Source organism: Lissotriton vulgaris, chromosome 10 (genome assembly GCF_964263255.1).
Source record: "Lissotriton vulgaris chromosome 10, aLisVul1.2, whole genome shotgun sequence".
In the NCBI taxonomy this organism is placed as follows: domain Eukaryota; kingdom Metazoa; phylum Chordata; class Amphibia; order Caudata; family Salamandridae; genus Lissotriton; species Lissotriton vulgaris.
In genome coordinates, this window is record NC_141698.1 from 21387428 (window position 1) to 21411651 (window position 24224).

Sequence of the window (24224 nt, forward strand, 5' to 3'; positions counted from 1 at the left end):
ATTAACTGCCCAATTTGTAATCAGGGCCGGGGTATCTTAAAAGCAAGGTATGACGGGCCAGATGTACGAAGCATTTTACCGGTCGGAAAGGAGCATTTGCCATTTGCAAGCGGTAAAATGCATTTTGCCATGTACAGAAGGGAAAATGCGGGTCTGTAACTTGTTACTGAATGACATTTTGCTTTTGCGATTCGGTATTAGGAAGGGGCGTGTTTAGGGTGTCCTTTCCTAATACCAAATAGCACTTTTATGTATGAATGTTTTGCAACTCGAAATGCGGCCGAAAAAAACATTTGCAGTTACCACGGACCATTGCCTATTTCAAAAAAATAAAAAGGTAGCTTTTCATTTCTATTTTGAAATGCATCCGGATTTCCTTTAAGGAAAACGGGCTGCATTACAAAAAGAAATATTGCTTAATTTAAAAACCAATCACAGACATGGTAGCCTGCTGACCTCAGCGGGTCACCATCCCTGTGATTGCAGCCATTCACAATGGGTCACAAATTGCGACCTGCCTCATGAATATTGATGAGGCAGGTCCGTTTGCGACCCACTGCGAATCGCTAACAGTATCAAACACACTGTTATACATTGCAGTTTGAGATGTCCTAATAGCGAATCACTAAAATTTGCTATTAGTAAATCGCACACAAGCCGTTTCATACATCTGGCCGGACGTCCCTTCCCCACGGAAGAAGACTGCGGTTGGAAGAGAATTCATTAGATTGGGGTTTTCACATTTTTTCAATGATGTGACAGGTACCAGTCAAAATAATTCCATATGATTCAAGTTCAAAATCAAGGCAGCTCATGAAACACGACTTTCAATTCTTCGGTAAAGAGACAGGTGAAATAAACTGTACTGAGTCGAGAGCCACACAAACAAAGGCTATCGCTGCTATAAAGCCGTCTCCAATAAACACCATTCCTTGGCCATTGGACAAGTTTCAAGGCTACGCCTGCTCTTCGGCAAGGTAAATATGAAATGATAAAAAAAACACCCAAAATGTATCCAACAATGTCCAGCCTTGGGAGGCAGCAACTGGACCACCAAGTTGACTTTGCCTTTTATCAGTGACATATGTAGGAATCCAGAAGTGCCCATAATCACAACAAGTATATAATTGCAAGTTTTTTAATCTATAAAGAAGGTCAAGGGTTCTGAATCCTGGGTCCAGCGACAGGACACATATAATTTCTCTTCAGATACAAAAACATATATCATCAGATAACAATAATCGAACAGTGAATACATTGAAAAAGATATAGAGTTCATCCTTGTAAGTTAGTATATCACAGTGGAGGATTTTAGACATTGAAGAAAGACTATCCTTTACTCTAAAAGGAAAAGGTACAATTGTGATAACGTCAACATTTGTTCATAATTTCCAAACGTATGATAAACAAATTTGCAGCTCAACAAATTAGTAGACTAAACCAAGAAAAACACAGATTAGAGAAAGTTAAGAGAACAAACGAAAGTGAAGGGCAAAATCAAGAGACAAAATATTATTTTAAGACAGACGCTTTGAATCAAACTTGCTTGCTACCAGTCAAGTGATCATCGAGCCCGGGATTGGCGGAGTTCAGCGTGCGGATCCACCATGGCTCTCGCTAGTGAAGTCTTATAGTTCTGTTGTCAACATTTAGCAGGGATTAAAGTTCCCCAGGATTCACTGGAGCAGATTTAAGTGGACCAAGACCCCCTGAATTAAGTGTATGGAGGTGGCAATTAAAGAGAGAACTACCTTTGAGCTCAAGTCCTGATTTCAGAGTGCCACCCTTCTCACATGATGCCGCTGGTTTGCAGCTCACATTACCCAAGCAGATATAATGCAAAGACCATGAACCTTGTTACTGGCACTCTAGGGGTTCACCTCTCAACACGTGCCACGAGTGTAACCCGGATCAGAAAAGGGATTCCTCCAATCAGGTCCAAATGGTGACCGGGAGGGTCACCTGAGCACCTTCAACAATGCCTATTAGACGCCACATTTGAAACAGGTATAGATTAATATTTTGGTATTGGTTATAATTCCTGTATATGATTATCTCACGTACTCCCCTTATATCACTATGCTCCATCATATCGCCCTCTCCTCGTTCAATCTGGTTTTATAAATGAGCTGTTATGTGTGCACTTCTGGATTCAATGCCTATTATACTCCCCATGTTCGACTCATGTTTTGATTAGTTACCTTTCCCTATAAATAAGTCTGTGCTATATAAAACTTTATAAATAAATAAATAAACACTGAGCTTTATTATCACATTAATAGCCCAGGACTTGGTCTTTGCAAGTGCTTGTTCACGTATCGCTATTATTTATTTGTTACAAATATTAAATAATGTTTTCTTGCTAAAACCATAGGGGCCGTCACATTCTTGCAGGCTTAGTTGGAAAATAATGGATTATGCCTTGAAAAGGTAAAGCATTTGATGTCAATTTTTGTTCCTGATTGGACGTTTGTAGAACCTCAGAATGGCCTGGGTGCAGACATCTCCAATGCAAGGATTTCTGGACTGTCACACGGATACTAGACGAGTGCAAACTCCCACCTCACCCACCCATGGACGCGGTTACCTGTTCATTTCCTTAATCAGGGCCGGGATGACCTCCCCTTTGGAGTCGCGGACCTCTTGGATGAGACTGATGTCACACCGCACCAGGATCTGTGCAGAGAAAATGCATCAAACATGTCAGAAAGTTGGATGGGAAATGTCCTGTGTCCAAGGACTCTTCTTCCGAGGACCAAGGACTCTTCCTTGTCCAATCAGCACGAGCCATTCGTGAAGAGTATGAGGAGCCCCTCAGTGTAAACACAGACCCTGCATCCCCATACTCGCATGACCTCGGGTGACGTCTGAGAACCTATGGCCAGTGGTTGGATGGTAGAGTAAAGCTTGTAAAATAATAACTCTTTTTGAGGGCCCTGCCTCCTGAACTTCTCAGGTGGACTTTCAGTTTTGTTGCATGTGGCTGTGGACCCCCCTTAGCTTCAGTCGTGGACCCCCCCTTTCCTGGAGTGGTCTTTCTGGAGTTGTTGGTCAGTGCCCTGTGAGAGGGTGACCCCTGGTCTATAGAGATGTTTAGAGAATCCGAGTGCGGCCCCAAAACCTCCATCTCATTGGATGGTCGCGAGGCATGAAGGTCTGCTTACCTTCTCCTGGATGCCTCACTAAACCCCGCCTTTGACATCATTTTATTGTTTTAAGGTTCCAGAGGTGTCCAGATGAGGTACGACACATCTCTGGGGGTTCCTCACTCAGGGCAGAAAGATCGAAAGCGAATCCGAAGGCCCATCTTAGACCCTGTGCACGAGCCGAGCCTTGGAATGTTTGTTCACTAGTGGTATAATTATCTGTACATTTCTATAAGGCAACGTGGAACTTCTGCAGTGTAAAATGGGGAGACTTACACGGCTCGAAGTCGCTTGCTTCATTAGTCTATCTTCTATGTCAAAACAACTTCGTCACCCTGCCCCTCCTCCTTTCTTTATTCGGCTATTAAAACACAGCGTGGCCCTTTTAGAAAACTGTTTACCTGCCCCACATCCCGGTAGAACCGCTACTGGCCCCCAGCTGCTGACAATCTGATTCATGGCTAAATGCTTATAAGGCCAAAAGGCGAGATCGATTGCATTGCAGATGCTTGTTTGACTCTCCCAAGCTCTGCACTTGTACAGCACTCAATGCAAACTGATGTTTCCCTGCTTCAGAGCTTCTCATGACTGCACAAATGTTGTGTCATTGACTGTGACCAGAGTGCAAGGGTGTCTGTGTGCAGGGGAGGATTGTTTATGTGTAGGCAGGTGACCCTTCCTGCACAGAAACAATCCTGAAATGCCATGTTGTCACTTCTATGTGCGCTGCTTCCTGCAGCTCTCATGGAAGTTACAAAATGTCATTTTTTACGGATTGTTTATGTGCAGGAAGGGTCACCTGCCTACACATAAAAACTCCAAGGTGTTTTGCTTTTTCCATGTGTGCAACCTTGTGGAAAAAGCAGAAACAAGACGAAATAAAGCATTTCTCATCGTTTCGCCAAGTTAAGACCAGGTTGTCTCTTAATTTTGGCGCTGCCTCCTGTTTACGTTGCCCTTGTAAATAGGGGGCTGCGTCAAAAACAATGGGTGTTGCGGTGGAACGCCCAATGCAACTCCCACTGCCCACTCCTTTCATGCTAAGCCTAGCGTGAAAGGGAGCCTTATTTACAAGGCAGCGTTAAGCTACTTTAAGTGGCTTAATGCTGCCTTGTAAATAAGGCGAGGCTCCTATCACCACGGAAACGTCACTAAAAGTGACCTTCTGATGGCAGTAGGGGCTTGTACATATGCCCCTCAGTGTCTCTGGCTATGTTTTTGTGGTGCTGAAATGGCAATTTATGAGTTTCAGAAGTTGGGAAAATATTAGCAAAGACCCATTTGAGGTGACAAAAAATAACCCCTGACAGCAGGAAGCCCTGAAAGTAACCGGTGATGACGCAATGCCTGGGTGTGTTCAGCCTCAGAGGCCACTTCCGGAAGTCACTGCACTGTGCTCTGGGGGGCTCAGAGCTGCCTTGAACCTTATTTTGTCACAACAGAGAAGTCTGCCCTCTGTAATCAAGGACACGAGAGGCCAGCACACCTGTGACAGCATTACAGGGAGGCACTTCTTCACCGGTAGTGCTGGAGTTGGAATAGTGAACCTGCCCAGGAGAAGAGGTCGGGTCAGGGGTGTTCTTGGTCACTGCAGCAGTGAGGGGTGGGGTTGTGACATACCTCTGCTTACGTCACAGCGCCTGCGTGTCTCTTTCTGAGGCCTCTGGGAGCTCTGTTAGTGGTTGATCCACCAGCACCTGGCGCTTGCTCATGCAATCCTTGGCCTCTCTTCTCAGATACTTTCTAGCTGAGGGAGCTTGGAGGTAATATTGGCTGATGCTTGTACATGAGCTGGTCTTGGAAGGATGACCTCCTGGCGGAAGCATCCTTTGCGTCTGTATACAGAGCATAGCGCTGCATGAGAAAGCATAGCCTAGCACACCTCTGCTCAGCATAGTGTAACATAACACAACCTAACGTAACATAGCCAAACATATGTTGACATAACATAAATAGTATAACATAGTATAATTTTGCACAGCCTAAATTAGCATAACATAAAATAACACATCAGGACAAGGCGTTACTTAACAATGTGTAACTGTTTAGAGGAGTCTAAACTAACCTTACAACATAGCATAGAATAGCACAACGTAACATAGCACAGTTTACACAACATAGCACAGTATAATATGGCATGGATTGCACAGCCTAAAATAACCTAACTCAACAAGAGGAAACAAAGCATTGCTCAGCACAGCCTAGCATAGCAAAGCAAACCATTGCTCAGCACAGCATAAAATAGTAAAGCATTGCTCAGCCTAGCATAACATAGCAAAGCTTTGCTTAGCATAACCTAGCGTAAAATAACAACGCATTGCTCATACTACCATAACATAATAAAGCATTGCTTAGCAGAGCCTAGCATAACATAGCAAAGGATTGCTGAGCAGAGCCTAGCATAACAAAGCAAAGCATTGCTCAGCACCGCATAACATAGCAAAGCAGTGCTCAGCCTAGCATAACACAGCAAAGCATTGCTTAGCCTATCATAACATAGCAAAGCGTTGCTTAGCATAACTTAACAAAGCATTGCTCAGCCTAGCATAACATAGCAAAGCTTTGCTTAGCATAACCTAGCGTAAAATAACAAAGTATTGCTCATACTACCATAACATAATAAAGCATTGCTTAGCATAACCCAGAATAACATAGCAAAGCATTGCTCAGCACAGCCTAGCATAACATAGCAAAGCATTGCTTAGCATACCCTAGCGTAAAATAACAAAGCATAGCTCATACTACCATAACATTATAAAGCATTGCTTAGCATAACCCAGAATAACATAGCAAAGCATTGCTTAGCATAACATAGCAAAGGATTGCTGAGAAGAGCCTAGCATAACATAGCAAAGCATTGCTCAGCACCGCATAACATAGCAAAGCAGTGCTCAGCCTATCATAACATAGCAAAGCGTTGCTTAGCATAACTTAGCAAAGCATTGCTCAGCCTAGCATAACATAACAAAGCATTGCTTAGCAGAGCCTAGCATAACATAGCAAAGGATTGCTGAGCAGAGCCTAGCATAACAAAGCAAAGCATTGCTCAGCACCGCATAACATAGCAAAGCAGTGCTCAGCCTATCATAACATAGCAAAGCGTTGCTTAGCATAACTTAGCAAAGCATTGCTCAGCCTAGCATAACATAACAAAGCATTGCTTAGCATAACCTATAATAACATAGCAAAGCATTGCTTAGCAGAGCCTATAATAACATAGCAAAGCATTGCTTAGCAGAGCCTAGCATAACATAGCTAAGTATTGCTTAGCAGAGCGTAGCATAACTTAGCAAAGCATTTCTCAGCACAGCATAACATAGCAAAGCATTGCTTAGCATAAGCTAGAATAACATAGAAAGCATTGCTTAGAGTAACCTAGAATAACATAGCAAAGCATTGCTTAGCGTAACCTAGAATAACATAGCAAAGCATTGCTTAGCAGAGCCTAACATAACACAGACATAGCATAACATAGCAAAGCATTGCTCAGCGCAGCATAACATAGCAAAGCATTGCTTAGCATAACCTAGGAAAAAATTGCTCAGCCTAGCATAACATAGCAAAGCGTTGCTTAGCATAACCTATAATACCATAGCAAAACATTGCTCAGCAGAGCCTACAATAACTTAGCAAAACATTTCTTAGCAGATCCTATAATAACATAGCAAAGTATTGCTTAGCACAGTATAACATAGCAAAGCATTGCTTAGCAAAGCCTAACATAACACAGAAAAGCATTGCTTAGCAAAGCCTAGCATAACATAGCTAGCATTGCTTAGCAGAGCCTAGCATGACATAGCAAAGCATTGCTTAGCAGAGCCTAGCATAACATAGGAAAGCATTGCTAAACAGAGCCTAGTATAACATAGCAAAGCATTGCTAAACAGAGCCTAGTATAACATAGCAAAGCATTGCTAAGCAGAGCCTAGCATAACATAGCAAGCTTTGCTTAGCAGAGTCTAGCATAACATAGAATAGACGACACAACCTAAAATACTCAAATACAGTCCTTTTCTTGTTCTTTTTCTCTTTCTTTTGTGCTCTTCTTTCTTCTTCTACTTCCTTTCCCTTTCTTTCCTTCTTCCTCTCCTTTCCATTGCCTTTTTTCTCTCATTCAGACCTTCTTTCTGTTTGCTGTCTTTCTCCCTTTCTGTTTATTCTCTCACGTCTTCTGTCTCTCCCTTTATTTCTATCCCTTTCTCCCTTTTGCTGTCTCAATAGCAAAGGGACAAAACTAATTCTTAAGGGCCCCAGATGTGCCATTTGCTGTCTGCTGTCTGTGGCAGGGCTGGGGCACCCTGGGGCAGTGTTTCATTTATTTGGCCTCGGTGTAAATTCTCAATGATTTTTAATGATCAAAGGCAGCTCTCACTGTAGGGAAGGTTGGAGATCCCTGGCCTAACCTAACCCAGCCTAGCTTAAAAGAGCAGAACAAAGCTAGGTTTAGCAGAGCTGGATCTAACACAAGCTCCTCTACCCTAACATGCAGCTGGTTACTCAAGCCTGGCATGGGATAGCATAACACTGCCTGAAGAAATTCTTGAAAAATATTTCCTTCTTACTCTTGTGCAAAGAAAAGCCACCAATCAGGGACACCCACCCTCCCCTGGCCCTGCAGAAGACCCACCTTCACCAGGACGTCCATGACCGCCTTGTTGGCTGCTTTGGCCTCTCCAAAGCTCTGGATGTTGAAGGCACAGATCTTGAAGGCCGCTCTGGCCACGGATGGACCCAGGAGGAAGACCAGCGAGAGGAAGGCTAGGACCTTCATCCTGCACGAGCCAGAATGTGTCAGTGCCAGATGTGACTACCGCGCGGACTGTCGCCAAGACCAGGTAGCACTCTCGGCCCTGTGAATTAATAAAACACCTAATTAGGATGTTCGATCACTATCACATCCACTGCAGGGATCTGTTTCACCACGGCGTCACTGATTTGAATAATGGTGGGCCCATTAAGCCTTTCATCCTTCTGAGGTCTATAAAATAAGTACCACGGACTTAGTAGCAATAAACATCTAGGTACCTATTATACAATGCACTTCCGGGGCAAATATTGATATTAGAGAAGGGGTCGCAGAAGCTTGTGCGGCTACTTCTGTGATACTCATAGCGCGGACGAACATATTGTATTGTAATTGAATTTATATAGCGCTTACCACCCCTGACAAGGCGTTGAAGCAATTTTTTGGCGAATAGCACGATACTCCTGAACCCATAAAGAATTAGTGGTGAATTAGTATAGAGAAATATGAAAGTAATTTGAGTGGTGGGTATTAGTTATTTGGATTGAGAAGGATAGTGGAGGGAAAAGGGGTGTGCATTTATATAGCGCCTGCTACCCCTGATGGGGTGCTAAAGCCCATTTTCAGTGAGTAGCACCGTACTCAGGAACCCATGAAGGATTAGTTGTGAATTAGTATAGTGAAATATGAAAGTAATTTGAGCGGTTAGTCAGTTGTTATAGTACAGGTCTGCTCACTGCGACCTTTCTATGCTGTGGCACCACTCGGAACCCTTACATATAGTACAGGACCGCTCACTGCCAGCGGTTTCATGAGGGGGTGTTCCTTGTTTGTGTGGGGGTGTGGCTCCATGCAAATGAGGGAATCACTTCCCCCTGCTCCCTCTCCGTATTATAGACGTGGGGGCAGATTCAACAGGGCCTTAGCTGGGGCACTCACAGTGCGCCACAAAAGGTGGCACACTTTCAGTGCACCTCCTGAAGGCAGCCCTCTGGAGGCGAGGAAGAGTGTCCCCCAAAACATCCACCTGCAGCAGGTGCAGCAACTGACTGCACCCACCTGCAGGGGGCTCTCTGCAAAGTGCTGTTGGGTGTCACCTGCACAGAGAAACCCAGAGGGGGCTGTGAAGCAGCCGCTCTGTATTTCACTGAGTGCTCTGCCCTTAGGCCAGCACGAGTTCATGTCCCCCTGGGGCAGTGCATTCTTTGTAATAGGGGTGCTCTGTTCCTGTTTGCACCCGGTGCGCCTGTTTAAAAGTGTGCCACGGCGCTAACAAGGAGAATGCGCCCTTTTCATAGTACAGCGCCGGATATCCATCAATAATGAGAGAGCTTTATAAGTAGACCTGGTGTATTACCAAAGCTATTTAATAATAATATTTATTATTAATATTACAAAGTACATCTTGATCTGAATCGTCCACTTGTGCGCTTCTGACAGGCGTTTTTACCATCCACCTCGGTGGGATTCATTTAATGAAGAGGCTGAGTTGCCCCTCTGATCTGCCCTTGAGAGGGTGGTAATCAGCACCCAGAGAGGATGCAGTGGAAAGTTGGGTGGGTTACCCTGGAGAGGTGAGTGCAGTGCCCATGACATTCGGTAACCGCTGCCCCCTCAGCCACGATGGGTGGGCACAGACCAGGTGATGCCACTTTGAAGGTGTGTCTACAGCAGCCATGTTAGCGAATGGAAACTCCATTGTGCTGCACAGGTACTGGTGGGAATTCAATCCAACCCTCTCACCTCCACAGAGGCCCCCTCCCACAGCAGGAGACGCGCCCGTGAGGGAGAAACAGCTACTACCCAGGCGAGAATAGTGAACGTTACAATATCATGGTCGAAATATGAACCCACAAAAACATTAGATGCAAAGTATTGGCTACCAACCTATTGTCAAAGTAAATATGTATGGCACTGTCTTCTGGGGGATGAAAATTCCACTCTTTATACGCTAAGTCTGTACTGAGTGGGATGCTTGAATTAATCCCAGACACTTCTAGTTGCTTTGATTCACATCCATTGTTTCTTTGCCCACCATGCCACCTCATGCCATCTCATGCCATGTCAGACAGGAACCAGTAATAGTCCTGCTCCAATAGGATAGGTACAGTCCAGCTTGAACTTCCAGGCCAGGTGCCCTCTGGGCTGGAACTTAATGAATCTAGGACCGGTTTCAGCCTATTCAGGACTTTTTTAGTGGGTGCAGCTTTAGTCTTATGGCACCGTGAACATGAGACCTATGTCTGGGCACACCTGTTGCACTGAGGACAATCATAAAAGTGATGGGTGGAATGCTTGAATTAAACTGGTTATTACTCTGGGCCTCAATCCAGTCCATCATTTTTCTGCCCACCATGCCACTTTCAAGAGGAACCAGCCATATGCAAATTAGCGTTGGTCCTGCCGCAATAGGCACAGCAGACCAAATAGCCAATCACAAGACTTAGAACCATTGGCATGTTATTGGCATGTTATTGGCAAACTGACAGAGTCCTGAACTCACATGCGAAGCATGACTGGATGTTCTACTTCTCCAGAGATTATTATACACCTGACAGTAGGTTGTAGGCCACTGCTGATCATGTCAATGACCCTGTGTTTTCTTTGAAATACACTCTATGGCATTCATCAATGTGGCAACCACTGTGGGGTTCCCCAAGTGCCATGTTGCCATCCTCCAGTCCCCGGCCAGGCGCCCATTGTGTGTGCTCATTGTTGCCCATAGCAGTGAGTGTCCGACATCCCATGCCAGATATTCTGCCTCCGTAAAGTAGTCTAAGGACATGCAGAGGGTGAAGAAATGGTCAGTTCTCGAATGGGAGTTATGTGCAGCAGAATGATATGAGTATTGCTGTTCCTGCAGGTATAGGGTTCTCCAGATGTTGCCCATGCCAATTGCCTGTAGGAAACCCTCTGGTTTTCCTGGTGTAGTCCTGGCAGTTTGTCTGGGGTGAGTTCTGTCTAACTGCGGATAGACTACCATGGTATAGTGCCCTCCCAACTCTGTCAAGGCATTGTGGAAGGCGACCAATCATCATGTCAGAGTCTGTAAGTGATTGTCGGCAAGCCTGCAAATTGGTCTTTCCTCCAGCCAATTTCACATGTCTTTGAAGGTATAGAAGAATAGGGATTTGTCATTGTATTTGACTTTCCGCCATGCCGAGACATTAGCATGAGATCCTTAGCATGCAGGTTTTTTTTAACCTCCTGAAAGGATTTACTCTGTTGTTGTACTTTCAGGGTATAGTCCAGAAATATCATCACAATGGCAGATTCGCAAGTAACTTTGTTGAGCTTACAGGCTGCTCTCAGGGTCACATCCCTGTCGGCAAAATTAAAGATTCTGGCAATTATTGGTCGCTGTGGCACCCTCAGAGGTGGGTGAGGTGTCAGTGAGCGATGAGCGCTTTCCACCAAAGAGTACTTGGATATTTCTTCTTCTGGGACCCACGACTTCAGCCATGTTTGCATATATTGCGTGGGTGATTGGCCCTCTCTGCCTCCGGGTGCTGACGATTCTGATATTATTTAGTTGTGAACGGTCTTCGTTATCATCTACTCACACCGCTAGCGCATTTACTGTGCATTGGAGGACGTGGATCTTGACCTGTGCCATCTTAAGAGAGTCTCCAGTCTTGGATATCCTCCCCGATGCGTCTGTTACCCTCTTGACTGTGTTCCTTAGGTCCTGCCTTTGATAGCTTTCAATATGGAGCCTGTGGATTGTGAGGGATCTAATTCTGGCTGCGTAGCGGCCAGAGATGAATCCTTCTGAGGAGGGGTTGTGATCGGTTTGGAGTAGCGGTCTGTTTTCCCTTGGATTGGGTGTTTTATTCTTTCCCATGGTGGCAAGCTCTGTCCACCTGCCACATGCCACCTGCCGGGGATTTACGCCCTTTCCGGGTCCCTCTGGGTAGACCTTTATGCCGTGCGCGTCCTAGTACATCTGGGCAATATTGCTGGCTGTGTGATCTGCGACGGCCATCTTTGCTTCTAGGTTGGTTTCCGTTGCCTCGGGCACCAGCCCCACCAGGGTGCCCACTCCATCCTCAGTTGCAAGACACCTCTCCCCTCTCTATCCAGTTCCACTTCAAGTTGTGGCCAAAGCAAGTTGCGGTTGGATGGGGAAGACCCCGGTTTACATTCTGTGCCAATCCCCTGCCTTCTGTTGTTGCTGTTGGGCCAGGAGGGGGGGAACCAAGAGGAGGGAACCCAAGGCCCGCCACTGCCTGCCTCCGCCTCTCTGGGCACTGACCAACGCATGCAGTCACCCCCCCCATTTCCACACCCCAGTTGCCGCACATATTCAGTGCTTTAAATGGGCCTGTACTCACCGGTACTGAGTACCGGCACTTCCAAATTTTCTAGTCTCCAGTACCGGCACTTTTTTCTTAGTCAGGGAGAGTACTGGTCCCCTGATTGATGGCACGGCAGGACAAATCCTGCTCTGCTTCCGGTTTTTGCAAACAACCATGAGCCCCTGAAGTAGCCTTATTGCAGAGAGGCTGCTGGATTAGGAGCGCACATTTGAATTTCCCCACACTGCAGGTGTTGGAGAGGGCTTGTGTCACGCAGTGATTAACATCCCACACCCTCGCCAAAGCTTGTTTTCTTTTCAAGTTTTGTTTTCAGCACAGAAGCTTTGTGTTCCCCTCCAACACTTATGGCTGCATTTACATGATAGACCTGAAAAACCCGAAGTATTGGGTAAAGAACCTAGCCAGAGGTGTGATTTCTTCACTCAAATCGAGTTAGAGAATCTACAGGAAAGAAAAACTAAAACTTTCCTTTCTTGAGTCCCCTCACTTACTGGGGTTTCCTCACGGTAACATGCTTCATCATAGGGGCCATCTCAGTCCTCTACGGACTGAGGCGTGCTACGACGTGCGGATTACGTAGGAGCACTGTTTTGAGAACTATGTGTAGTGCAGGAAATGTAGTGGAGTGGACCAAAGTGAGTTTAAAATACCTAGCTAGTGGGCGAAATTATTTTATTATTGCTCCTAGTCTATATAGGCTAGATGCGGTCGGGAGGGGCACCAGTTTGGTGAATACGCCGTGAGGATATCTCATTCCAAGTATTTGAGAGACCCACAGCCCCTCCAAGTCCATGGGGCATAATTTTGCTACCTAAAAAATACTACGTGAAATTGTTCAATCGTATGTATTTATTAACACATGCTTATTAGTTGCAGCGTCATTTAATGTCCGTTTTCCTTCACCTTATTAAGGTTACTTTGGAGTTGCGTACACAGGGTTGGTCCCTGTGTAGTCCTGACGAAGAGCTCTGGGGAACGCTCGAAACATGTTGACTAATACTAGGTACACCTAACCCATTATAGCTAGGTTTTCCAGTATTATACTCCTTTTTTAGCCCACACCGACTAGGAGCAAGAATAAAAGGGGACTCAAGAAAGACATGTTTTTCTTCCCTGTAGATTCTCTAACTCGAATTGAGTGAAGAAATCACACCTCTGGCTAGGTTCTCACCTGATACTTCGGGTTTTTCAAGTCTAATACTGTTTATGGATGGTGGACCTAGCTTATACCTCTACCTCCCCCATTTTTCTTTTGCATTGCCGTGATAACAGGGAGAGATCCCTGGGTGTGAAGGCAGCCCTGCCAAAAGAGCAATGAATATCAGCGACCCCTGCAGCCCCCCAGGAATGACATCTGGCAATGGATCTGGTTGGGGGGAAAATTAGATAAACATAGAAGATGGTGGGGTGGGGGGAATGTAAAAAAGTGTGGTGACAGCTGAAGTTAGGATTGCCACTTTTTTCCGATAAAAATACCAGATATTTGTTCAATTCTGAAATGGGTGCTTAGAAATGGTCTTTTAACATAAATTTGTGTAAAGTAAAAAATCTGCTATATTTTTTAATGTAACTGGTTTAACTATTGATGACCCACATGTGATTTTAATCAAATTGCCACTTTTAATGCTCGGAAGCAGTCTGATCAAGAGAAATTAAATAACCTTTAGCCTGAAATTTAGTTTAAAATGTTGCCCTGCAGAATTTGCAGGGCCACGATGGCACTTGCGCTCAGGCACACACGTTCACAGCTTGCAACTATTTTGATGTGATTAAATTAATTATGCTTTTATTTACTAGAAACAATATCAATCCTAATTTGCAAGGTTTTTTTTAAGGCCTGTTTTTTTAAAAACACAGGCCTCAACAGTGAGCGTTCTCTATCAACACAAATAATGAAATATAGCACATTTTAGGGTGTGGGTACATCATGGAGTGGAGAAGAGGAGGCAAGTGGGGAAAAACAGTGACAAAATGTAAGAGACTTGTGGAGAGAGTAAGCAAGAGGTGGGAGTAAGAAGGGCAGAACCACGGAGAGAGGTTAGAGCTGAACCAAGAACAGAGAGGAGATGTGGATTAAAGACACTGAACCAGCAAGAGACAGGAAGAGCCTGACCGTAGTGAAAAGGGCAGAGAGAGTATTTTAAATGGGACGATACTCACAGGTACTGAGTACCGGCACTCTTATTTTTATCACTGGTAGTACCGGCACTTCGCTACTGGTAGGCTCATTGGCTGATAGTGCTGGTGAGCACTAGGCTGTCCGAGAAGAAGCTGTCTCTGACCGCCAAGGCACTTCTGTAGTCCTGAGCTCAGCCGCTGATGATTATTCCGCATAGGCTCCTTTGCATGGTGGAATGCTTTTGTATATGTTTGCTTGTTTGTTTTTGTGTGTGTACACGCTTGAGAATATATAGCATTGTGCCAAACAACAACAAATAACCGTTTGACATAAAAAATGTGCAATATTACAAAACAAGGAAATGTTAACATATCCTGTTTGGTTTTCATTTTGTGTAATGATTTAACCTATTTTGTTTACCTAAATGCATTTCTGTTGTGTGAAAAGCAGCAGCGGACCAAAGGATTGCCGCATCTTAATCCCAGTTCCAAGCGTATCAATGTATGTGCCGCTACCCCTGACGTCAGCTGCTGAGTGGCGTCACTGTGAATCCAGATCAAACAGTACTTTTTAAGCTTGGGTGGGGGCGCACAAATATAAAGTCCAAAACGAACAGAGTGTTTTTTAAAAACAGTCCTTTCTTTATTTGTACAAAAATTATTAAATGCAAAAGTTCATTGATTTCATTGTGAAAGAAATTGATCAGTTTCTTTCATTTTGGACTTTATATTTGTGAGCCCCCACCCAATCTTAAAAAGCATTTCTATTGTGTTTTGATATGTGCTGCAACTGGTATAGAAGTCATTATGTACATCATGTCTTGCCCTTACCCCGCCCATGGCCCCGCCCACTTGCCACACCTCCAGCTCATTTTAATGATACCTGCACTTATTTTTTCCTATTCAAAGCACTGCTCATAGTTCAATGGGGCTGGTCTGGCCCATGCATGATGTCCTGTTTATGCAGCAGGGCAGGGCTTTTTCTACCCTTGCATAGCCCCCACGCCTCACCCAGCACTATGGTCGACTCACACCGTGTACGGAGGGGGCGGAAAGGAGGCAAGCGCTCAAGGCCAGGCACCCCATGGGAACCGCTCCTTTGCAGCGCTCCCACCCCCTTGGATGTTCTCTGTCGCATCTTGCTCCACTTGGTGTGGACATCCCTCCCAGATTGGCAATCCTTTGCAGTGGCGTGACAGATCTAATGTCGCATCTTGCGGCTCTTGGTCCTTCACACGTCTCATGGCCAGGCTGCTACGAGGCATACACCATCAGGCCATTCCCTGGGTTCCTTGCCAGGTGCCGCCACCCTCTCTAATCAGGGGCTGGAGCATCTGCCACCACTGCAAGGTCTTCAGCTCCGGGTGGCTGATCTCCTTTACAGTTCAATACCGGCACAGGCCGCATGCCCAAGGCTTCAGCCACGGTCGCAGACGCTCTCCTTGCATGAACCTTTCAGGTGTAGCCATTCATGGTCCAAACTTCAGCAGCCTGCGTCTGCAGAGACCCAGTTGCCGTGCCCTATTCCCCGTGGCTGGATGGTCACTAGAGTACAGAATAATGCAGACTGGGTCGCCGAGCTTAGCAAGGCACATTCGCCATCTTGGCATGCCTCGCTAATGGGTATTCTTTGAATTCAGATGTGGAATTTCAGATCACATATGCTTTTTGTCCATGGAACCATTAGGGAACCTCCTAAGTAAATCTGGGATCCACTATCATCTTTATGCGGATGACACTCAAATCTACCTCAAGGTGTCTTCCTCACAAGATCTCTCACTACTCACCTTTACTCTCAACTATATTCACAACTGAATGTTAGTTCACCAACTCATTCTTAATCACTCCAAAACTGAATTCCTCCTTTTATCTACCTCTCTCTCTCCGCCTCCTGTTCAATCATGGTTGAATCAGCTGAATTTACTCAACAATGCATCCATCATTGTCGACAGCGCTAAATCCCTAGGTGTCATTCTTGACAAAAGACTCAACCTAATCTCACACATCAACTCCATTACCAAGAACGCACGTTACCAGCTGCGCCTTCTGTGGGGGATTTGTTGGTTCTTCCGGAGAATGACCTAAAAACCTTGTTTCAATCGCTAGTTCTCTCTAGACTGGATTACTGCAATTCTCTTCTGACTGGCCTACCCAAATCTCACCTCTCCCCCCTAAAATCCGTCCTCCATTCAGCAGCTCGCTTCATTTCAGGGTCCAAACGAAGGGACCACATCACTCCTATCCTGTCTTCTCTTCGATGGCTTCCCATTGAGGCAAGAGCTATTTACAAAACGGCGTGCCTCACCCACAAAGCCTTGCACACTTCCTCCCCTCGTTACCTGGCGGATAAACTGAAAATGTCTGGAGGTTCGAGGCCTTCTTGGAATGCGGAAAAGTTTCTGCTTGAGCCCCCCTCCTTCCAACGGTAAAGATCGATGGCGCAATCCTTCTCAGGTAATGCAGTGAGAATATGGAACTCGCTTCCGCCATTGCTCCGTGCCACCACCTCTATCCGGATCTTCAAAGCTGACTTCAAATCTCTTCTCTTCCAAAGACACTTTCAGAACTAATACCTTCATTCTCAGACCCCTCTAGGAAGTCCGTTCGTAAATTTGTAATATTTTCTTGTACATTCCTCACTCTTGCCTGCTGTGTTTGATATTGTGTTCTTGCCTTCAATGGTTTTACCCTACCTCTTCTAGTCTCCTGTTTATTTTTGTTACATTATATTTTGTAACATTTCTCTCATGTAACGTAACTGGTTCTATTATACAGCGCTCTGACACCTTCGGGTAAAGTCAGCGCTTTATAAAAATGCAATAAATAAAAATTAATCGTTCCCTCAGTTCTTCTGAAAAGTTCCTAAAACTCTCCCTGAATAGTCTCAACTGGGGTGTCCTTTTAGTTCCCAGATCTCCCACACAGAGGCTGGGTCTTTGGTGACTCACTTTAGGCTCTGAGCTCCTGCAGATGGAAGACTCTTACAGTAGGAGGAAACTGATCAGAAATACCTGAATCTGGTGCATCCCAATATTTCTGTGCATGAGATAATTTCACACTCTAGAGATTCTTCTCTGTGCACATTTTGCAAGGTACAATCTGTAAATATGTGCAATGGATAAAAGCAAAATGCAGGATCCGGCCAAAATGCTGCTCCAGGGAAGCACAGCGGGCTGCGACATGGGTTTGGGTTTGTTCATGGTAATTCTCTTGACTAGAATGAGGCACCAGGTCTTCTGCTGAACGGATTAGCTGCTTCTGAAGATTGAAGGAATCTGAGCAGATTCTTGGATGTTTGCGTAGTTACCTATGACCTAGTGTAGTAGACGGCCCCCATCCTGCCACACTTCCAGTGAGCAGGAGCTGTGCTGGTGTAGGCATGGCTGGTGCAAGGGTTTTTGCGCTTTAGGCACAGTAACATTTTGCTGTCTCCTCCACTGAAACGCGGCATATATTTGCTGCTTTGCTGGTTGTTGGGGTAAACGTGTGTCCCCTGAAGGTGTTGCCACTGAATGCTTTTGGGGCCAATTAGGATGTTGGTCGGTAAGCCTTCGACCACTCAGCGGAGGCTTACCGACTGACATCCTTAGTTTAAACTCCAACCACCTTATTACAAAGAAGGCAGTCGTAGTTTAAACCAGCCGGTCAATCTGACTGGCTTCCGACGGGCTCAAGGAGCCTTTCGACCAGTCGGAAACCGATCATAATCCCTAATGGACGACGGTTCCGCCCTCAGAATTATGATGTCAGTTTCCGACAGGCTTTCCATGTTGGGCTTCCCGACATGGAAAGCATGACGGAAAGTGACTTTGGAGGCCCCCAGCAGGACCCCTTTCTTTCTGTGTCTTACGGTTGTGGGCCGGCGGGGCACCCGTGGTGCCCCCCTGTAAATCCCTGCACCGTGCCTGGATCATGTGGCAGGTACCGCTAGATGGCTGCCACACGGTGCAGGGATTTACAGAAACTCCCATTTCTCCATGGGAGCTTCTGCTGCGTCCGGTGTCCTACCACCACACAAGCTCCCATAGGAATATAGGAGTTTGCGACGGCACCATGTGCGGTCGCATCACCATTGCGGTTTCAGACCGCTGCCCTGGGGTTGATCGGATTTTAAACCGCAGAGATGTCAGTCAGAGGCAACTCCGACTGACATCCTAATTGGCCTCTCAGGGGCATATGTACATATCGCCACGGGAACGTCACTTTTAGTGACGTTCCCGTGGTGATAGAGGCCTTACGTTATTAACGAGGATGGCGTACATAGGAGGTAGCGCCAAAATTAAGACCAGGAAAACCCTAGTCTTAAGGTGGCAATACGTGGAGAAATGCTTTAATTCTCCTCGGTTTTGCTTTTTCCATGTGGGTGCCTTGTGCAGCTCACATGGAAAAAGCAAAATGCCAGGGTTTGTTTATGTGCAGGAAGGTGTCCCTTCAAAACTTTTTAAAAAAAATTGTGTAACTTTCATGTGTTCTGCATGAAGCAGCACACATGAAAGTTACAAAATGGCATTTTAATATTGTTTATGTGCAGGAAGGGACACCTTCCTACACATAACCAATCCTCCCCTTCATGCAGGCACCTTTGCACTCTGGTGAAAGGGGGCCTTCGTTGGTGCTAAGTTGTTAAACTTAGCGCCATCACAGGGGGAAACGCAAGGCTGCACCACATTCTTGTAAATATGGTGCAGCCTTGCGTTTCTGAAGTGGTGCCAGGAGGCTAACGACACGCTCCGCCACTTCTATTGTACAGATCTCCCACTGTGTCCAACGATGAGGCTCAAGGGCCAATCCAGAGCAGGATTCTTGAGCTCTTACCAATCGGTGGCAGGCTGTAGGGCCGTGCTTTAAACGGGATAAAAAGGCAGGGGGGGTCCCTCAAAGGAGCGCGGCCAAGCAGACCTACCTAGTGATCCTTTCCAAGAGACGTGGCGTATGTGATGAAGGATGTGGCTTAAAGCATGTAAACTAGAATCCTGTGCTCCACACAGCATGCCAGCTGACCTCCCTGGGAGGTTTCTAGTATTGCATGAATATACAGCTATCATTATATGCAGTGCAGATGGTGGCATAATGGCTAACTAGCCTCTGAAAGGACGGTAGGTGTCCCGTGTCACACTCATTACATGTGACTGACTCACTCCAGCCCGTTTGGCCTTCCATAAATCACAGATCAGTTTATGTACCTGCTGACCTTCAGAAGACTCCTCAAGACCTGGCTATTCGAGCAGGCGGCCCTTTCTATAGTATGTATGTAGCCAGCCAGCAACACTCGAAAGATTTATTAGAAAATGCAGAGATCAACCTCTAATGCTATTTTGAGCAAAGCACCCAGAAAAAAACCTCACCAATGCCTGCATATCAAAGATTTGTTCACATGTTGGTAGCTTGTTCAATGGCATAGATGTACTCACTCAATGAAAATAAGCATTGGCAAAGTCAACAGGTCTCGCCTATGCGAGATCTATTGGGTTTGCAATGTTTTTTAGCTTATATTGTACAGCAGCGCTGGCTTCAATCCAGCTTGGCTGAAAATAAAAAACAAGCTCTATGACGCGGTCGAAGCTGGCTGTGTAATAGAGCTTTTTTCTTTACTTTCAGCCATGCGTACCTTCTTCTGGTAGCGGGGCTGAGCGTCTGGCTTAGGGCAACGTGGCCTTATAACTAACCATGCAGGCAAATTAAACACAGCTAATGAAATCAAAAGAAAGTTTTAAAAAAGTTTTTATTAAAATCCGATATGGATGAAAAGTTACACACTGTTAAACACGTCCATTTGCAACAGTACCTTAAGTCTTCCAGAATCCAGAGCTCCCCTGGAAAACATCGCTCTGGCCAGAGTCACAAAAATATGTGTAAATCTAAACAGAAGTGCACTAACACGTTCTGCCCAGATTCAAGCATTGTTGGTAATTCCAGAACTGCGTATGAAATTCTTTAAAAATGGAAGATTCCCAGGCGTGGGCCTAATGCCTCGTGCACACTATATGGTGAAACATTCTGTTCATTTACCATTATTTCTCCACGGGGGAAACATTTTTCTAAGTGAAGAATCCCCGCGAAACACGAGGGCCAGACCCAACACAGCCACTAGATCCTGCCACCTACAAGAGATGTTTATGTGTTTCCAGTGGGGGAATCTACCTGCTCATTGCATGTAAATACCTCAACGCTTGGAGGTTGCACGGTATTGCTGCAAGGAACTCCTACGCGTCCTCTCGCTGAGATCCGCGGAAGATAAAGCAGGGAGTTACCTCCACACCAGATATTCTAAAAAAAACTACAGCCTTCTTTCACAAACTGCATTATTTAATACATTTTGTATAACTGCAGGCGTACCACAAAACATATCACAAAATACTATTCACAAACTGCACTTCTAAAGTACTACCGCAATAAACAAAACAAGCATTCGCAAAGCCAATTGATCTCGCCTATGGGTGAGCTATTGGCTTTGGCAATTGGGTGGGGGTGGTGAACAGGATTGGTAAAAATAGGCAGCATAAAGTGAGCTGCACTGGCCACTTCATAGCAATTTGTCTTTCCTTTTGTCTGTATTACAAGTTACAACACAACAATCAACACCCACTACCTAAAACAAGTCTGACCCGTTGGCTTTGCCAATGCTTGTTAGCAGTATCAGATAAATGAATAACAAAAATGTTTTTGTTGTGAATAATTAAAATTCATTATTAAATTATTTAATTTCTAAAAATACGAGGCTGTGCCTTAAATTTACTAAGGTCTGTTGAAGGGGTAATGGTCTTCGGACAGTCTCCATCAATTCTCTTCTCCCTTTCACACCACTTTCCTCTGCTTGTCTCTCACTGTGTTAGATACTATCACCATTTTTCTCCCTATAACTTTCTGAAATCCTCCCCCTGGATATCTTCCAGCTCATGTCTTTTCACTCTTCTGGACGGACCATCCCTCTCCCAGTGCACACCCCTCAAACACCTATAAGCACCTCATATTCGTTTCTTTTGATGCTGTCAATATTTGGACATCTGTATCCTTCCTTCACACACTTTCACACAATTACATATTCGCACATTTGGGACCATTACTCTGTGCACCATGTAGAGAGGCCAAGGATTGGATGGGCATGTATTCTGAACATCTTCAAATTAAACTCTATGCTAGAGACTTTGCTGCATTGAAATAAATAACAAAACTACAACATCTTGAAAAAAGAAAACCTCGTCAGGGAATTACAAGATGAAGTAAAATGTGAAACACAAATGGGGGGAGTGCGACGCTTGTATGGAATACTTTGAGAGTTTTTACAATGTCTGTTGAGAAATTGAAAAGTATTTTTGCCATTAGAGTTTAGGATGTGGAGTTATTGCTAGATGGGGACCTGTTTCAAAGTTGTTTTTTTATAAAACATCGGGGCATATTTGCAAGGGTTTTATCTCCGCTTTTTTGGCTTTTAAAACTATCACCCTATTTACAAGAGGGTGCTAACATGCATAATTGCATGTTAGCACCCTTGCAAATATCGCTGATGTTCACATCACGATATTTACAAGGCTGCCCCAGCATTTAAACACACGTTAGTTTTTGGAGAAAACAGCTGTTTCCCCAAAAACTAACGCCTGCTAAAATGCAGACTTACCTATCCCCAACATTGGGGTGGATAATGCTGATACGACCCTGTGGGTCGTATCAGCAAGGTTATCGCTGTTTTGCAGGGAACATCACTGGAAAACCAGCGATGTTCCCTGCAAAATGGCGATAACCTCGCTATCTCTGGAATTTTTATCGCCCTGGAGTAACACGTTGCTAATATCGCACTACCAGGGCGATAAATTCCAGAGATTGCCTGCGATAATATAATTATCGCTAAGCACAGCCAGCGATAACTATCGCTGGCCGTTGTTAATATGCCCCATCGGGTCTGAGATCCACTAGGCCCCACCCAACTTAAGCCCTGCCCAAGGGATCCTTTGCTACCGCTGCAAGTGTTTGTCCTGGGGAAACAATACCCCCTCCATCTTCTTATCCGCTGAGCCCTTGCGGCCAACCAAAGCCGGGTGAGCCACATTTTGAAGGGCTTGTTGTGCGGGAAGAAACCTTTGCTTACAACTATTGTTTCTCTCTCCCACTTTGCTGCTTACTAAGTTACCAATGAGTAACTCAGCGGACAAGGAATCTTTTATCCTGTATCAAAATATTGTTCCTTATAGGTAGACCGACTAGAGAAATTTTGAACATGAAGATTTACGTTGCAATTCACAAAGGGCCTGATTCACAAATTGCATTTTTAGTATGTTTTGTACTACGGCGATATGTACTACAACATGATATTCACAAACTGCACTTCTAAAGTGCTACTGCAAAATAAAAATAAAAAACAATGGTAAGTCCAGCACTACACATGGCCAACCACTGGTACTGCAACTCTCTCCCATAGAAAATAATGGAGGTTGGGACTTTAAATAAAACCCCATAGGAAACAATGCTACATTAAATTAAATTATTTTAAATTACTAAAAATATGAATACATTCAATTTGATTATATTTAAAAAGGGTACATATTTATTATTTAATCATAAAATATTTTAACAACGTTTTTTGAATTTGAACATTAATGATCTCTAGATCTCTGTATTGTTAAGTATGGAAAGATATATTGAAAAATATTTTTATGTTAAATATTAATGTAAATTCATTTTATATATTTATTTTAGAAAAAAGAAAAAGGCTACATCACTATTAACTTTATTTTGAATGTATTCTTCAATTAATTTAAAATATATTAAATTACCTCTTGTGGTCTTACTTTCCCAAGGGTACCAGTGTTCCTCTCTCCGTGTCAAACAGCCAAGGGTCCTGGCCCAGCCCAGCCTCATCCGGTCGCGGACAGGCGCAGACGGGCCAGCCCTTGGCCCGGGCACGCCAGCACACGTCCCGCGCTGCCGGAGCCCGTGGCTGCTTAATTGCGCTGGCTGACGCGCACCGAACGCGCTCCTAGCGCAAGGGCTGCTGGGCGTAGTAGTCCGGTTCCCTGAAATGCGCTCTACACCAAGGGCTCCTGCCCAGTAAAGTGCTGTGGTGCGTTATGCAGACTGTTGGCAGCTTGGAATGTCTCACAGTTCACCCTTCACCAGGGAAGGGACTAGCGATGTGCAAAAAACTGCTAGAAAGAGCTATTTTTTTCTTTTTGTTGAGCCACTATAGAGTGCATCTTTTGTAGCTGGCTTTGTCGTCTGCTCTCTCTCACCCTCTCATTGTCTGTGTCCGCATGTTGCCTCCGTGTTGCCTCTCCCTCCCACTGCCGTGGGTGAACGATGGTAAGGTAACACCTCATAAACAGAGAGGCATAATATATGAATCGGGAGGCCAGATGTCTTTGTCCCGTCGTGCTTCATGAAATCCTCTGATTTGTTTATTTGTTGCAGTTTTTCTATTGTGCAAACTCTAGCTGAAGTTATTGGAGCGCTTTACATGAGCACCAGTTACATTGCACAAGGACCCATTCATTTATTGTAGGCACCGTAGGATTAAGTAATTTCCCCATAGTCACAGGATGTTGGGCCAGCACCGAGATTGAGTCACTCTACAGAGTGCATCTTTTGTAGCCGGCTCTGTGGTCTGCCTTCTCTCCCCTACCACCCTGTCCCTGTTCCTCCTAACCCCCCCCAACAGACAAAAGAAAAGAAAACATTTCTATGACGGGGCCAGTGCAGCCCACTTTATACCGCCTATTTTACCAATCCTGTTCCCCACCCCCACCCGATCTCCTGTTCACCACCCCCCACCCAATTGCCAAAGCCAATAGCTCGCCCGTAGGCAAGATCGATTGGCTTTGCGAATGCTTGTTTTTTTTTGCTGTAGTACTTTAGAAGTGCAGTTTGTGAATAGCATTTTGTGGTATGTTTTGTGGTACTCTTGTA

General features: G+C 45.0%; 1 protein-coding gene across 1 annotated transcript in view; it reads right to left on the reverse strand.

Annotated features, from left to right (window-relative positions):
• LOC147684365 (deoxyribonuclease-1-like) overlaps positions 1–23766 on the reverse strand; it is a 49609-nt gene extending 25843 nt beyond the window's left edge. Inside the window, exons 1-3 of the mRNA XM_086940283.1 lie at positions 23096–23766; positions 7774–7996; positions 2588–2676 (exon numbers count right to left, since the gene is read on the reverse strand). Of these exons, the coding sequence (XP_086796409.1) occupies positions 2588–2676; positions 7774–7917 (233 nt within the window). The 5' untranslated portion in view covers positions 7918–7996; positions 23096–23766. The remainder of the gene's footprint in view (positions 1–2587; positions 2677–7773; positions 7997–23095) is intronic.
• Between the last annotated feature and the right edge of the window lie 458 nt (positions 23767–24224).